We start from the raw sequence: 15,863 nt of genomic DNA on the forward strand, positions 1-15,863 counted from the left end.
AAATATTGGATTTTATCATATCAATATTCAACAAACAATTTCAGCACAACGCTCCTCCATGATCATCGGTTAACCAATTATTGAATTAAAAAGAAATGATTGTGAGATTGGCATTTGTACAAGAAACATAAAGTGCACCACTATGATCACTACCACCAGTTGAATCGTTCCATTCGCACCATTCGAAGAGATAGCTATTCAAATCAGTAAAGGATAATCTACTTAATTTCTCTCTGTGAGATTCAGATCCATTATATTTTACAAGACAATTTGATAAAAATCGTGTTTGATAGTTAAAAGAAGCGTTGAAGGCATAAAGAGAAGTGTCAGGACTGTTGAAGTTGTGTAGGATAGCACAACAAATGACAGTTTGTTCACTATGAAATATTGAAACAAATTTGAAAAAGATGATGTAAATAAAGAAAACTTTTGCATAATCTTTCTTTATTCACAAAAAATCAATGTTAATCATGACAATAAAAAAATCAATCCACACGTTTTCAAAATTATTCTTTCGAAAAATCTTGCAGAAAATTTTGTTAAACAATGTAATTTAAAAAGGTTGTTAATAAAAATCCGGATAGCATTTTTTCGCATTAGCATTTGAAAACTTTTATAATTGTGTAAACGAAATATCAAAATAACTCTTCAGTTGTGAACTTCATTCCAAAATCTTAAACTAATGAACAACTCACATTGAGAATAATCAAAAATGGGTTGTTGAAAATTTTCAAGCAAAAAACTTTGTTTTCATATCTTCAAATTTTGATTTTGTTAATAGAGATTTTTATTGATAATATTCATTAAAATGTTATTTGTTAGAAAATGATAAATGATGTGTTTTTGTTTTTGAGAATAATTCTAAAACATATTGTGACAATCGTTTCTTTAACAAGTACAATTATGAAAATATATTCAGTTTATTGATATTGGTCTCTTAATTGGCATAATATCGTGCAAAAAATATTTTTCGATTAAAAACGATATTTTTATATGACAATTTTTTGTTCACATTTTCTTCACTTCACTCCTATTTTGAAATAGATTCCACTTGCATTTTTATTGGAAATGAAATGAAATTTCTTGATTAATGTGGTATTTACCATTGCATCTTAAAAAAATGAAAGCTAGCTATTCTTATTGAAAACTTAATGACAAAATAAAACAAATAATCTAAAAAAATTATTTCCAATATCTTAATCTCTGAAGAAAGATTTGGTAAAATGATGATGGTATTGGAATTTTCTTTCAAAAAGTTCAATTATATTATAAAAAACAGATATTTTAATATCACTCAAAAAATTTTTTTTGTTTAAAAAAATTTTTTTTAAAATAGGAAGGAGGGGTGGAGAGAGAAATATTTACGACAAAAGAGTCTTGAGAATCAATTTGATAATTCAGGCTCATCGAGAATAAATAACTTTTCAAAAAGAGCACACAGTGATGGACATTAATAGTTTGCATTTAATTATTGCTTGATGATGAGGAGATTGTTTTTAGGCTCTTTCTCCTCTGACAAGTTTTTTTTTTTCACAACAGGATCATCTCATTTTTTCGTTACAAATCTTCATTTATCATCAATGAGAACAAACAGGTTTCGTTCATAATGTGATTCCCCATCCAAATCGTTCAATTGTAGAAAAGTTTTCAATTTCATCACAAGAGCACCTCATCCCTGTTGAGCTCCCGCTGCTTTGCTTTCTTCTCCTTCACATGGTCAAAATAACGCTGGGCAGTCTCTGTCTGCATATCTGTGTCTCTCTCTGGATCATTCAGCAGAGCAAGAGCCGAAGACGCACCTTCCACCAAAACTGATAGACCGGACACAAAGTCCTCTTGGTTGTGCAAGAGATATTCCACAAGCTGACTCTTCTTCGTTTCCAGCTCTACCAAAAATTCTGCATGAGTCTTCTCCAAAGCGCTGTACGATTCCGTCGACTCATTCAGAAGTGACAAAATCTTCTCGTTGCCTTCTGGTCGATATTTCACAAGCTGAGTGATCTCTTCGTTCACATCATTAAACTTTATCTGAAAATCGATTCTTCTGCCAAGAAAGTCTGAAAACTCAGATGAAAGTCTACGCATTTAATCGATTTTTTCCGCTGAAACATCCACGCTTTGAGTCGTCTAAGTCAGCGATTCAACAATTATTATTATCAGATAACAAAGTTCAGCATCAAGTCGATTCGCAAAGGCAGTCCGCCACTACAAAAGCTGAACAAAGAACTCAAGAATGACAGAGGTGAACGAAAGCACAACTGACGAGCTGACTAACGATGTATAAAATAAAGTGACAAGGTTTGCAATCAGCGTCTCGGGTGGCGGTTGGATCAGAACAGAACCTGATCGCGCAATTCCCATTGAAATCTTTTCGAGTGAAAGCACATTCCGCGAAATTGCTCCGATTGAGCGGGAAATGCTGTTGTGTGACACTGGTCCATATTCACTCATAGAAGAAGTTGAATATGATAAAGAAGAAGGTTGCATGAATGTCATAATTGAGGAAGGCAGAGAAGATTCAGTAGATAATGGAGAATATCTATAGTTTTAGAGCTCAGAAGTTGAAGATGAGGAAACAGAGTCAACAAAGGCAGAGGTGTACGTGTTGGTTGACGAAACTGTTATTGACTCTGATGAGACTGTTGCAATTGAAGACGTTGAGCCACCAGAATGTGAAAGACCACCGCCCATTCTGTTGAATTCGATTAGGCCAATTTCATCTCCTTTATGCTTCTTCGCATCTCCTCTGAAACTAAATGGAATCTTCTTCTCAGACAGCAAATCGAGGGAATAAGGCTGTGACGCAGATGCGCTTGCTCCAAATGAACTGAATTGTTGTTGTTGTCTTTGCTGTTGTTAGATCACTTGTTGAGAATGGATGTTTTCTGTTGACTTCAGCGTAGACAGTTCATACGAACTGAAGATGTGCAAAACAATGTGCAGCAACTTCTCCAACATTGTTATCTTCTTCATTCCTCTGAGCAGATACTCTCTCTCCGCTTCGAAAAGCTGCATTATCAGCTCCGTCATGTCCATCTTCGAGTATGCCTGGTGGATGTGTGTTGGAAGCGACACAACTAACACAAACCGCATTTCGCAAAAGCTGCACACATATGGCTGGTCATCTGGAACGGACTGAAGAGGAGATGTTGGATCGGGAGTTACTCCTAACTCCACCACGTCAAACTTGAGCTGCTTGTTCTTTAAAAAGAAAATAATATTCTGCTCGTGTGTCAATGCACGAACAGGCTGATGCGAGCTGACAGATGAAAACGATCTGTGGTTGAACCTGCCACATGCACGGAAAGAGAAGGAGCTGTTTCGAGAATGCCCAAAGGACTGGCGAAAAAACGAGGCTGTTGAGCTTCGTGATGTTGTTAATGAAAAAAACACAGAAAGAGAAGCCGATCGGTGAAATGGTATCTGCTGTCCAGTCGACTGAAAAAACATTGGAGCTGCAGACTGAATGAGAGTGGAAAAAGCAAAAGTCGAAACGAAAATGCTCAAGTTGATGGTGCATAGCCTGTTTCGATGATATATTGGTCAGAAAAGAGCGAGGCAAACGTTGATTGTCTGTTTTGAGAGAAGGAAAACTGGTTCTTGTGCGAAATCTGATGATGGGAAATATGCTCCAATGGATTTGGTGGTGTACTCAGCGACAGAGATGTGCTGTTCGGAGGAGAGCCAATCAAAGAAAGCTTTTCTGTTGTTTGCGCTGATGAGGCATGTCTCATCCACTGAATATAAAATGATTTTTAAAAGGAAAGAATTGCAGGAGTTTTGAGCCTCCCAGCCGAATTGATAATCTTTGACGTGACTGCTTTTCAAATACTGATATTTCCCTTCTTTCATCATTCCATCCTGCCCCACCATTAAACCCAGATGAATGGTGTGAATGTGAAGCACCATCACTTCCTTCTCCCTGTTTAAGAAATAGCGACTCGTACAGTTGTGAAACGTGCAAATTGGGCAGGTAACGATGATGAGTGGATGAGCGCACCGCCATCTCTGCTCGTCACACACTTAAACAGGATTGGACTTGAACAGAAGATCGAAAAAATAAAACGTCGGTTAAGCTCTTCCACAAATTATGTGACGCTCCGCAAGGAATCCACAACTTATATCGTTTTCTTTAGAAAAGCACGGCTTCTTGATAACTAATTCCAGATATGTGGAGGCATTTTTTCATGTTCGGCATTGCCAATTTGCTCGGAATGTTCAGAGTTGTCTGCATCAGCCCCCATCTTGTCGTTTTGCAGTATGTTGTTGGTTGAATACTACAGCGGAGCAAACAGGTTAGTCTTTCCAGGAAGTGTTGTGGCTGATGATGCATTTTCCTTTTCTGCAAGGCGGAATCCTTCCATTTCCAATGTCTCAAGTGTTGTTTCTCCAGATATCATTGAAAATATTCTGTTCAACGCATCCGAATGAGGATCACTGATGAGAAAAATATTTGTATCGTTTATTCTGATTTGAACTTCTTCTGTTCTCCTGTATTTTTTCCTTGAATAATGACATTTCTTGTTTATCAGTTCTGACAAAAAAATATTCACAATATCGTCTTCGAATTTTGCATTGATTTGCTCAGCAGTTTCAAGCCCCAATTCTTGTTCAAATGTTTACGATTCATTCAGTCAGTTCTTTATCAACTTCTTCAAGAACTTTTCCGAATGAAAGTTTCCAAAATGACACAATTTCAAGATATGAATGTATAAATCAGTTTGAACTTCAAATTTTAGTCTGAGTGTGCAAGTTTTATTTTTTTTTTCATTAATAATAAAGAATAAATAACGAATATTCATGTTTGGAAATTTTTTTGTTATTTTCAAAGATCATGGCAATTTGGGCATGAATTGTTTTTGTTTTGTTCAGCACAACTTGATCAAAAATACAAATTAGAATAGGAAAATAAAGTTTTTTGGATCGCGCAAAATGCACAAGTTATTTGTATATTTCTGATCAAAAATCACTTTAAAACATTTTTTCCTGTTTTCATTTTCTATTCATCTTAGTGAAAGAGGTTTAAAACAGCACTGAATTCATTATTTGAAATTTCATAATTTTGTATTTTCATTATTTTTAACTATCTTTAATCAATATTTATTTCTTGCTGATAAAATTGAAGAAAAGATATTTTTCTATGTTCAATACTGGAAGAAAACATCATGGAATGAGCAGGAAGTCAATTAAAGCAGACGTTGACAGCATCGAAGAATTGCTTCGTAATATGCCATACGATAGAGCCTTGCTTGTGTTTACGAAGTTCGTGAATGAAAACGATTTAGGCAAATTGCTTTGTTTTGATTACATGAAATCACCTCTTTGTTTGTTTTTTTATTGTAATGATTCTAAATTTTTTTTCATCATTTTCCTTTGTGCTAACATTTTTTCCTAATTTATAAATTTATCTTTCTTTCGAAACCTTCTTTGAAGCACCTCTCACGTGTCTTGTGAAAGAATTGAAGTTTGCATTCAATGATGCTTCTGCTCCCATCAAGAATAAGATGATTATTGCATTAACAGAAAATTATACACAAAAGGAATTACGAAATGAATACGGATACAATATAGAAATATCCTTATATGATGATGCTAATTGGATTCAACAAAGAAAAAGGAAACTGCTTCCGAAAGAAAAAACATTTAGAAGAAGTGAAATAAATGAAAATTTCAGTAAGGAATTCTTGCTCAGTTTTGATGAAGAAAGCGACACATCATCGAGCAGGAGATATGACGAAGAAGATAAAAGAAAAGAAGCATTTTCATTTAACCCTCTTCATGTTCAGTCTTCTTCTTCATCGTTGACTTCATTTCCTTCTCCTTTCTCATCTCCGCCTTCCATCTCACCTGACTCTCCTTTCAACACATTTCCTTTATCCTCATTCGTTCCTTTTTCTTCAGAAAAAATTTCTTCATCTTTAGCTCATTCTTCATCAAGTGCTTCTCTTCCTTTGCCATCCACTTCATCACTTTTTCATGAGCCTTCTCTAACAGAGAAAAAACGCAACAAATTGCCTGAAAATATTACTTCAAAAAATATTTCGATTCCTTCTATTTCTGTTCCAGTCTCATCAGTTGCATCTCCACTGGGAAATACATCAACAATCTCATTTTCTTCATTCACTTCGAGTTCTTCATTCATTCATTCAACATTGCCACAATTGAAGAATAATACTGATCAATCAATGATGTCAAAGTTTCCGTCATCATCAAATGATAATAACTCTTCGGCTTCAAATCCTTCTCAGCCATTGTTATCTTCTTCATTGCATTTATCCTCTTCTTCTTCCTCACCCAACTCCTTCACCAACATCTCCTCTTTCCCCATCATTTCCGTACCCGATGTCTCTTCTCCTCCATCTTCATCCCCTTTCCCCGCATCCCTTGAACGCAATTCATCTTCTTCCACTTACTCTTCATCTTGTCCTTTTTTAACTTCTTCCTCTTCTTCTTCACTTGGAACACCACTTATCTTCTCCTCATCATTATCTGCTTCAGTTGATCGCTCATTTCCTCCGCCTAACGTGAGCAATATTAACTCTGAAAGTGATCTTTCCAATGTATCATATCATTCTCATGCGAACACTTCTTCATTGAAAAATGAGATCAATTCTACTTCCTCCTCATCCTCTCCTTTTGCATCAGCTTCCTCAGCAACAACAACTTCAGCTCAGCCTTCTTCTCTGTCTCCTTCCTCATCACCGGCTGCAGAAGCTGTTTCAACTTCAACTTCTATCCAAGCATCATCAACTTCTGCACTTCCTCCTTTGCCTCTGTTATCATCATCTTCCTCTTCCTCTTCCTCATTATCCTTTTCTTCCTCTTCTTCTCCTCCTCCTCCTCCTTCTTTTAATTCTATTCCTAATTATTCATTTATTACTTCATCATCTTCTTCTGTATCCTCCTCCTCCTCTTCTTGTTCTCCTTCACCATCCTCTTCTTCATTGCAACTTCACCAAACTTTACCATCCACACAAAAAGATCTTATTTCTTCATCTTTTTTCTCTTCTTCTTCTGAACCGCCTCACACTTCTTCATCTTCTTCCTCTTCCTCTTCCTCTTCCTCTTCCTCTTCCTCTTCCTCTTCCTCTTCCTCTTCCTCTTCCTCTTCCTCTTCCTCTTCCTCTTCCTCTTCCTCTTCCTCTTCCTCATCTCCCTCATCTCCCTCATCTCCCTCCCTCCCTCCCTCCCCTCCCTCCTCTCCATTTTCAGCAACTGAAGACGGTTCTTTTCATTTATCAGAATGTTCTGTGAAGACTCCATTCCAAAATGAAAAATCCACAAGAACCTTTCAAACAGTTATTCAAGAATCGCTTTTTGCGTTCTCTTCTTCCCCAACTTCAGAAGCATTCACAGCATCTTCTCCTTTTGATTCAAATTCTTCATCACCTTCAGGAAACACACCACAATCATCACTGCTGTTTTTAAACGCGAAAAATTCAACATCTCACGCATATCATAATTTTTCTTTGTCCTCTCTGCAGAATTCTCCATCATTTGCTCCAGAACAATCATCTTTCTCACAACCACCAACTGTCCCAATAGAAAAGACAATTTCTCCATCTTCTTCAATTGATAGAATAGTTGATTATCTTAATAATTTTCATTTTGAAGATGAAGAAAATATTGAAAAAAGAAAGAAAGATTCAAACGAACTATTAAAACCTTTTTCATATACACTCAAACGGGATGATGAAATCGAAGAGAAATCACGTTCATGTGTGTTGCAACAATTGGAGTCGAAAAGAGGGCTTGTGAACACAGGAAGTGTCTGTTCATTATCTTCTGTTTGTCAATGTTTCGCTGCACTTGACATTAACAGCAATCAAGTTGAAATGATGAACGATGAACAAGTAGAGTTCATTCAATTATTCGAAATGCTCCGGAAGTCAAAAAAGAACAGCAAAGTTTGGAATGGAACAGTTATATGGAACTTTTACGAATTGAAAATTGGACCAAGAAATGTGGCACAAAAACTGACTGATGTTTTTGACAAAATGTTGGATATGTTGTCGGATAAAAAGAATAAAATCTATCATATGTTTTCAATCTACAGCCAAAACGTTCGTGAATGCACTCATTGTGAAAATTTCTTAGTCTCGAATCGTGAAACGAGGTATTATTTCACAATAAATGGATCTGACATTATCGGAGGCCTGTTAAAATTACTAACAAACATTAATCTTATCACAGAACAACGAAATCGAAGGTGTAATAGGTGTGAAACGGACAAACCCTGTATTCCTTTCGTGCGTTTTGTATCATTTCCAGATATTCTTACAATTAATCATAATGTCAATGAATCTTTCAGGGTTGTCGCACCTCCAAAATCGATTGTGTTTGTAGAAAAGGGACCGGGACCGAATGACATGGAAATAAATAACCCATTTAAGTTCAAGGAAGAAAGGGATCTGATTTTGAAGGATATTGAGCGATCTATCGTTTATGATTTGGTTGGTTGCATAATTCACTCAACAGCAATATACGAGCAAGGTCATTTTATTGCGATTGTCAAAAAGGATGTGAATAGACCGTCATATTCTTCAATTTTTTTGGAGTGCAATGATAATAGCGTGTCAGAAATAATTCCAGACAAATGGGAGGAATACTGGATTTTAATGTCACAAGAAAATTGGAAACCTTCACTTTCTTTTTATAAAAAAGTCATGTGACATATTTCACACTTCAAATTTATTGCTAATGCTTGTTTTTTCTCACTTCAGTTTTTGAAACAATAATTAATAAAAAAAAAAAAAAGAAAAAGAAATAGAAAAAAAGAAATTCATTTGAATAATTCGATAAAAATAACAAAAAGTTAATTATTAAATAATTAAAAATAAATAAAGAAAAACAAAAAAAAAAAATAAAATTAAATAGAATATTCAATATTAATGATCACAAAAAAACCAAATTATTTGTGCATTTTGGTCAACATTGAAAGTCGCATATTCTATGCTTAATGAGCTGATAGTTTAATATAATGATGTTTTGAGCAAAAATTTGAAATGCCAAAAACGCCATGATCTTTTCAATTAATAAATTTTTTTGAAAAAATATAAGATAAATCAATTTTCAAATATTTCGTTCAGTTGATGATAATTGCCTTTGTAATTTAATATGAAAGTAATGCTATTGAATTGCCAATAATCTTCGCAAGCATCATCTTCGTATTCTTCTTTTTCCTTTCGATTTATTATTTTTTAATTTTTTCCCGCAATTTTCGTCATGGTTGTAATAATGTCTTTTTTGTATAAGTTTCATTTGTTGCATAATAGTGTTATCATCTTCTCAACAGGAGATGAGCGGAAGATGGAGCTGCTTGAATAGATCAAAACCAAAGACACGAGCTAATCGAACAGCAGTTCATCGGAACTCGTGAATTTGATATTATGTTTGAAACAGGTTCTTCCAGAGATTCATGCTCTGAGGGTCCTGAAGAAAGGAAAGAAGAGGAGAAAGAGGAAGGCAATGGAACAGGTTTGGGAAAACGAGGAAGTGGAAGGAGCAACAGAAAAAGAGATTGAGAACGAAAAAGGGGGGCAGAAAAAAAAGAAAAGAAAAGAAAAGAAAAGAAAAGAAAAGAAAAGAAAAGAAAAGAAAAGAAAAGAAAAGAAAAGAAAAGAAACAGAAAAATTTCACAAAGGCACAGATGGTTGAGGAGTCTAAATGGAAGGATGAAGCAAAAGGATATATCATTAATTCCAGTCACAAATCGTATTCAGCTGAAGTAGATGCGATTTGAGGAAACAAAGAACAAAAACTTGGACAAGATCTGCCATCTGCAATCGCTCCTGAAGGAGAAGAAGAATGAGGAACAAGGAATAAGAGTCCTGAGGAAAGGAGGAGAGGAATGGCGTCAAGAGTGTCTGTGGTTTAAAGGATGTTTGACAAGCGGGACGAGGCAGATGACAAAGAGGAGAAGGTCAACATTTTCCATATGCACTTTATGCGAAGAATACTCAGCATGTTAACTGCGATTTCTCTTCTCTTGTGCATGCTCCACAGCCTTCGTCCGATCCACAGCACGCTATGAATTTGTTCCAGAGGCAACAGCAGCAAGAGCAGGAGCGGACCGCTGAGATTCCTCAGGTTAGCAGCGATTGCGCGCTGTATATTTTGTGTGCGGTGCGGTACGTGGACACGAACCTCTTCTATGTGCTAAACGAGAACTGGATTGTTTATGACGGCAGACTCACTGTCGATGAGAAGTGGGCGACGAACGACCTGCTCATTTTAGGTGCGGACCCCCTTGCAAAGTTCTTAAACCTGCACTGTTATCCGCGCAGCCTGGGAGGATACAACAGAAGAGAATGTGTAAGCTTCGTGAGGTTATATTTGAGTCACAACACGCAGACCAGTTACTGATGAATGTGGAAGAAGCAGAAGAGGAAGAGGGGGAAATGGAAACATCAGTGGGATCAATTTGTCTGCGTTGGATTCTTCGCTGTTTGTGTCAAATGGGGCAGAAACGCTGACAAAAAAGAATATCATACGACCAAAGAAGATTGCGATCGAAAAAAAGACATAATTTATATCATTGGAGGAGTTTGGAGAAGAGTCGAAGTTGAGCGAGCGCAGAGCAGCAAGCTTTGCAAGAACAGCAAGTGAATACAGCAATTATCGCGGAAATTGAGTTTTTCCATTCAATGTTGCCAGATTTCTCGAAGAAGAGATAAGTCAGGAAAGCGGAGATGGTGAAGGAGGTTGAGGAGATTCTTAACTCAGCGAGAGAAAAGAAAAGAGTTTCAGACGGATCTACTTTTGCAATGGAGAAGATCTGAAGCGATGTGGTGTGAGTTGAAATTTTCTTTTAATAATAACAAAGAATTATTGTGTGTTTATTTTTTAATGTATTTTTGAATTTTTGAAATTTTCTGAACTTTTTTCCATCATTTATTATGAACTTCATCTTTTTTATGTGTGTTGACAGCAACGTCCATTTTGTGAATGTGCTTATTTTCAATCTTCATCGAATTTTTTGTATGTGTCACATCTGCATGAAAATCACCGATTCATTCAATCTTTCCAGTCAGATTGGACTCATTCAAACAATTGCTAATAAGCTCTATACAAGATACGATGAAAGAGCAATTCATCATTTAATAAGGTTTGAAATTTTTTTTGATTATTGTTATTATTGTTTTTATCGTATTTCTTGTTTTTCTATTTTTTATTTTTTCAAACTCTTATTTTAATTTTTTTCAATTAATTGATACATAAACTGATGAACTATCCCTTTTCATGTTTTTTTATACAGATTCTTTTTCTAAGTTTGAGCACTGTGTCTAAACCACAACCGCTTCACATCATTTCTATCATCATTGGAATCAGAGCTGATGAAAAAGAATGAACCAGGAACTCTCTTCTGCGCATTTGGCTTCCACTATTGTCACTGTGTTGCAGCTGACTGTTCATTCCACATGAAACCAGACTTCCTCTTCTCACAGACCACTAAACATTTCTTCTCTTCGTCATCAATGCCTTCTTCTTCTTCTTCCTTCTCAAATCAGTCATACACAAACAGCTTTGTTGTTTCCTTGATCGAGTAAGTCATGTGCGCTTCTCAAAAAGCAGGAATTATCTCCTCTTTCCAATAAAAGTTCTCCTCTTTCAATGTCACTCCTTATCTTCTGTGAATGACACTCCATTCAAACACCACAGATCTCCTTCTCCTCCTCTCTTCTTTCTCTCTTTGCCTCAATAAATGATTCAGCTTCCACCAAAAACTCCCTTGCCTCAAATATCCTAGGCAGATAGAACATCTTTTTTGTGTAACATCACAAGCACAACCAGAGCTTCCACGAGCCATCAATATGTGGATTTTTGCAGATCTTCAACATCTTCCAACTCATCCCAACGTTCTTCTTCTTTTACAAGAACCTCCTTCCACCAAAAGAACATCAATGAACAGATCGCTCAATTCTTCCCATCGTATTCATATGTTTTCACGCCTGAAGCGCATTCCTTAATCAATAACGTCGTCTCTTCCTTCCTCTCTCCAAACTTTGCACCACCGCTGCTGGGCGTTTCAAGCACAGGTATTTATTAACAAAAAGACAATAGACAGAAAAATGGAGTCTTTTGCATCATTTATTTTATATAGCTAACAGCAGCGTCGGATGATGAGTTGAAGAAATTATTGTTCCCAAATGAGAAATTCATTAATGATATGGAGGTTATTTAGAGAAAGAAGGAGGAAGAGAGAAGGAGAGAGAAAAAGTGAAAAAGAAGGAAGAGAAATTGAAAAGACTGAAAATGAAGATAAAGAGATGTTTACGAAGCAATGCAGATGAAACATCATCACTTTCTTCTTCTGCTTTTTCTTCTTTACCAAATTCTGTTCTGAAGCTGCTCTTGCATCAAATCATCGCTTCTGCCACTCCTCTGCTCCAATCAGCGAAAACGAGAGCCTTCGGCATTTGGTTGCAGATTATTCCAATGACAGACGATTTGACAGAAGAATGTGTGTTTCCGGTGTGCGAATGTTTATGAGATAGAAACAGACAAATGAAGTAGAACAGGCATAGTCATAGAAATAAGCATTATCATTGACATCAATACGGAAATCATCATCATCATCATATTTTTCTTCATCTTCCTCTTCATCCGAACAGTCAGAAGTGAATTCATCACAAGAAATAGCAGAAAAAGCAGAAATTGATGAAATCATAAATGGCTTCAAAAGAAAACATGCTCCGCGTCTGCCGCTTCCTGTGATCCTTCCGCCACAAGAAGCAACTCTGCAGAATCCATCTTATGTGCCTCGAAGACAAAGACAGAGAAAAAGCAATCAAAATTCAACACAAACCTTTTTGACACATTCAATTGCTGGTGTTGGCACAGGAACAGGCACATCTCCTTCTTCATTGCCCAATGAATCTTTTCTTTCTCTTCCTCAATCATCTCCTTCACCCTCTCCTTCATCTTCCTCTTCCTCCTCTTCATCTTCATCTTCCTCATCTTCTCCAGCAGTAACTGACCTCTCTCTCCATCCAAAACCACCTCATCGTTCTGAAATTGCTATGGCTCGCCGCATAAGAGCAATGCATCCTCTCCTCCGCCGACGCTATCTCAACCGCTGTGCACAAGTGGCTGCTGCTTCTGGCGCTTCACGTTCTTCTTCTTCCTCCTCTTCTTCCTCCTCTTCTTCTTCTTCCTCGTTGCTTCGCTCTTATAGAAACAGATTTCTGACAAGCGAAGAGCAGCAGATGAGGAGGATGAGGCAGCAGTTCGGAAGAAGAAGGAAAAGACAATATTTTGTTCTGTCACCAGATGCGTTTGAGGCGCTGCCGTTGTTTGCAGAGTTTCGGATGGTGGAGCGGTATACGAAGAACCTTGAGAAAAGGAAGAAGTTGAAGGCAATACAGATGAAGGAAAAGACGAAAATCAAAAAGTAATTTTGGATGATTCAATGAACAACCGCAAAGAAGTTGCTTGAAAAGCAAAGACAATAAAAAAGAAGCAGAAAAGAATACAAACGCAAAAGAATCAATAAGAAACGGCAAAAAAGACGAAACGCATTCAGATGAGCCAAAACCAGAGCCTCTTTCATAACAATCCAAGCAAAAACAGAAGCAGCAGCAGTAACAGAACAACAACTCCATCTCCCCCACCTTCACCTTCTCCACAACCTAAACAAAACTCTTCAGAACGAGGCGCCTTTGGAACGATACACTTTACACGAGGGAAGCGAATGGACGGTTAATGAAGAGGAGTTGGAGGGAGAGCGTTGATTGTGTTCAGCCAAGAGATGGAGATGGGGAGAGGAGCTGTTGGTGCACCAATAAAGCTTCCATCAACAGTTGTTGTTGTTGGAGGAGGAGAAGTGGTGGCGTTGGGTGTTATGGGGATGAAGTATTTGAATAAAGAAGTGACAAAGGAGATGCCAGGTGAGTTTCAGAATGAGAAAGGGAAAGTGGACGATGAAGAGGCGAAGATCATGTTCAGATTATTGGAATCTGATGATCAGAGAGATAAACTGCTTCCGCTGATGATAAAGCAGGAGATACAAAAGAAGAAGAAGAAGAAAGAAGAGCGGGAGCGCAGGAAAATGGAGAAAGAAGAAAAAGACAAAAATCTGTAAAGCAAAATTAAAGGAATACTGCAACCTTACATTGAGACAGGCACGCCAACCAACCAGAAAGAGAACAAAATGACAAGCGAGGCGCAGCAAGAGGCGAAAGAAAGTCAAACGCCAATTTTGACAAGAGAGCGGAAATTGGACTGCATGCTGAATGACCTCGCAAATTCTGACCTGGAAGATTTGAGCGATGAACTGGATGTGCCCTGCCGTTATGTTTGCATCAAAAGCGAGGAAAACGGGCAATTTGTATGGAAGATGCGGAAAGTGCCTGTGTATGCAGCAGTCGAACTGAGGAAATCGATGGCTCGGCTGGATCTGATGAGTGTGCTGAAGATCGTTCTATAGCAAAGCTGTGCCGACCTGCGAAGAGGAAGCAGAGGTGACACACAGAAAGGGAAGGAAAGGAGCAGGGAAAGGATCACCTCTGCTGTTTCAGAAGGAGAAAGGGACAAGAACATTCAGTCAGAGCAGCGTGCTTACAACGAGATGAGCCGTCGTTCTCAAAGTTGGCATCTTTCTTCACTTCGCAGAATTAAATGGCGATGGATCTGATGCAGAAATATTCTGATCTTAATTTGGTTGCGCCTTTTGATTCAACTGCAGAATTTGACGCAAATTCAAACATTGCTCTTCATCCTCTTTCTCACTGAACTTCATCACTTGTCAATTCTTCCTTGTTTATGAACATCCAACAGCAATCTTCTTTTTCTCTCAGAACATCTTTATCTCCTTCACTGCAGTCCCAAGGGCATAGGTCTAAATTGTACCAGTAGTGAATTTGACCTTTTTTTGTGAATTTTCGAAATATTATTGATTGTTATAATTAATAAACACTGTATTAGTAAAAAAATTTCAAAAATATTATATTGAAAAATGAAACAAAAATTGTAGATCAAACCCATAAAATTATTTGTGAAATTTTCATTTTTTCCTTTATGAACGCACTGTGACAATAAAATTGTTAATAACCTAATTTATATTCACACATATAAAATTTCTGCGTGTTTCATAAATTTATTTTCATCAACTTGCTTTTCATAAGTTATGATCATATTATGTTCGAAGAATGACGCATGCCTAATAATTATTTGTTTTTAACAGATAGCGAATCTCCGAGTTAAGAAAATCGTTTCATTTGATGTGAATAGGGTGGATCAAATACAACGGGAACAAATAATATTTACACTGATGGGATATCGAGTAGGGGGGCCATCTGCATGCACAGCCAGTCGTCGGCATCTGTGTCTATTTCGCATTGTGCATTCAATGGATGAATTGAATACAGCCGGGGAGGGGGAATAATGTGTTATAATATAAAATCCGTTAAGGTTGTGAACAACACCTTCGATTCATGCGTTGCACAAAATTATTTGGGAGGAGGGGCATTCGTTTATACGATTTCAACATGTGTTCGGATCAGCGGATGTGAATTCCAGAATTGTCAGGCACACCACGATGGAGGAGGTCTTCATCTTAATAATTTTCAGGTATCAGAAACAAACTGTATTCCGACAGAAAATGGAGAAGGGGAGAGTGCGTGTGTGTTTGACTGCAGTTTCGCTTCATGCTCATTGACAAACAATGGAGGCGGAGGCATGTATTGTGTAAATATCCCTGCAACTCAGTTCAAAATGAGGAGCATTCAGTTTATTTCATGTTCTGCACGGCAAGAAGGCGGAGGATTTTGGCTTTATCCTGCTCAATCAAAAGAACCAAATGACACATTTTATTGTTATTTTTTGTTCTTTCATGAATGCAACTGCTCATCCAATCCCCCTTA

At 37.2% G+C, this 15,863-nt stretch overlaps 7 protein-coding genes across 7 annotated transcripts; 5 read left to right on the forward strand and 2 right to left on the reverse strand.

Annotated features, from left to right (window-relative positions):
* Positions 1-1,656: 1,656 nt before the first annotated feature.
* On the reverse strand, positions 1,657-2,085 carry MONOS_17754 (uncharacterized protein; the record flags this gene model as incomplete). The annotated part of the gene is made up of 1 exon (XM_067870705.1): positions 1,657-2,085. The coding sequence occupies one exon, from the start codon at positions 2,083-2,085 to the stop codon at positions 1,657-1,659; it is 429 nt and encodes a 142-aa protein (XP_067725408.1).
* Positions 2,086-2,547: 462 nt separating this feature from the next.
* On the reverse strand, positions 2,548-4,400 carry MONOS_16653 (uncharacterized protein; the record flags this gene model as incomplete). The annotated part of the gene is made up of 5 exons (XM_067869543.1): positions 2,548-2,827; positions 2,915-3,364; positions 3,565-3,737; positions 3,948-4,038; positions 4,294-4,400. 5 exons carry the CDS (start codon positions 4,398-4,400, stop codon positions 2,548-2,550), a joined length of 1,101 nt encoding a protein of 366 aa, XP_067725409.1.
* Positions 4,401-6,185: 1,785 nt separating this feature from the next.
* MONOS_2977 (uncharacterized protein) lies at positions 6,186-8,672 on the forward strand (the record flags this gene model as incomplete). The annotated part of the gene is made up of 1 exon (XM_067872940.1): positions 6,186-8,672. One exon carries the CDS (start codon positions 6,186-6,188, stop codon positions 8,670-8,672), a length of 2,487 nt encoding a protein of 828 aa, XP_067725410.1.
* Positions 8,673-9,850: 1,178 nt separating this feature from the next.
* MONOS_17755 (uncharacterized protein) lies at positions 9,851-10,318 on the forward strand (the record flags this gene model as incomplete). The annotated part of the gene is made up of 3 exons (XM_067870706.1): positions 9,851-9,871; positions 9,955-10,237; positions 10,287-10,318. 3 exons carry the CDS (start codon positions 9,851-9,853, stop codon positions 10,316-10,318), a joined length of 336 nt encoding a protein of 111 aa, XP_067725411.1.
* A 1,937-nt stretch (positions 10,319-12,255) lies between these two features.
* Positions 12,256-13,397, forward strand: MONOS_16218 (uncharacterized protein; the record flags this gene model as incomplete). Its single annotated transcript, XM_067869131.1, has 2 exons — positions 12,256-12,474; positions 12,615-13,397. The coding sequence occupies 2 exons, from the start codon at positions 12,256-12,258 to the stop codon at positions 13,395-13,397; spliced, it is 1,002 nt and encodes a 333-aa protein (XP_067725412.1).
* A 353-nt stretch (positions 13,398-13,750) lies between these two features.
* Positions 13,751-14,083, forward strand: MONOS_16217 (uncharacterized protein; the record flags this gene model as incomplete). The annotated part of the gene is made up of 1 exon (XM_067869130.1): positions 13,751-14,083. One exon carries the CDS (start codon positions 13,751-13,753, stop codon positions 14,081-14,083), a length of 333 nt encoding a protein of 110 aa, XP_067725413.1.
* A 69-nt stretch (positions 14,084-14,152) lies between these two features.
* Positions 14,153-14,428, forward strand: MONOS_16216 (uncharacterized protein; the record flags this gene model as incomplete). The annotated part of the gene is made up of 1 exon (XM_067869129.1): positions 14,153-14,428. One exon carries the CDS (start codon positions 14,153-14,155, stop codon positions 14,426-14,428), a length of 276 nt encoding a protein of 91 aa, XP_067725414.1.
* Between the last annotated feature and the right edge of the window lie 1,435 nt (positions 14,429-15,863).

The sequence above is a fragment of the Monocercomonoides exilis genome (assembly GCF_001643675.1).
Source record: "Monocercomonoides exilis strain PA203 chromosome Unknown scaffold29-1213020, whole genome shotgun sequence".
Lineage (NCBI taxonomy): Eukaryota > Preaxostyla > Oxymonadida > Polymastigidae > Monocercomonoides > Monocercomonoides exilis.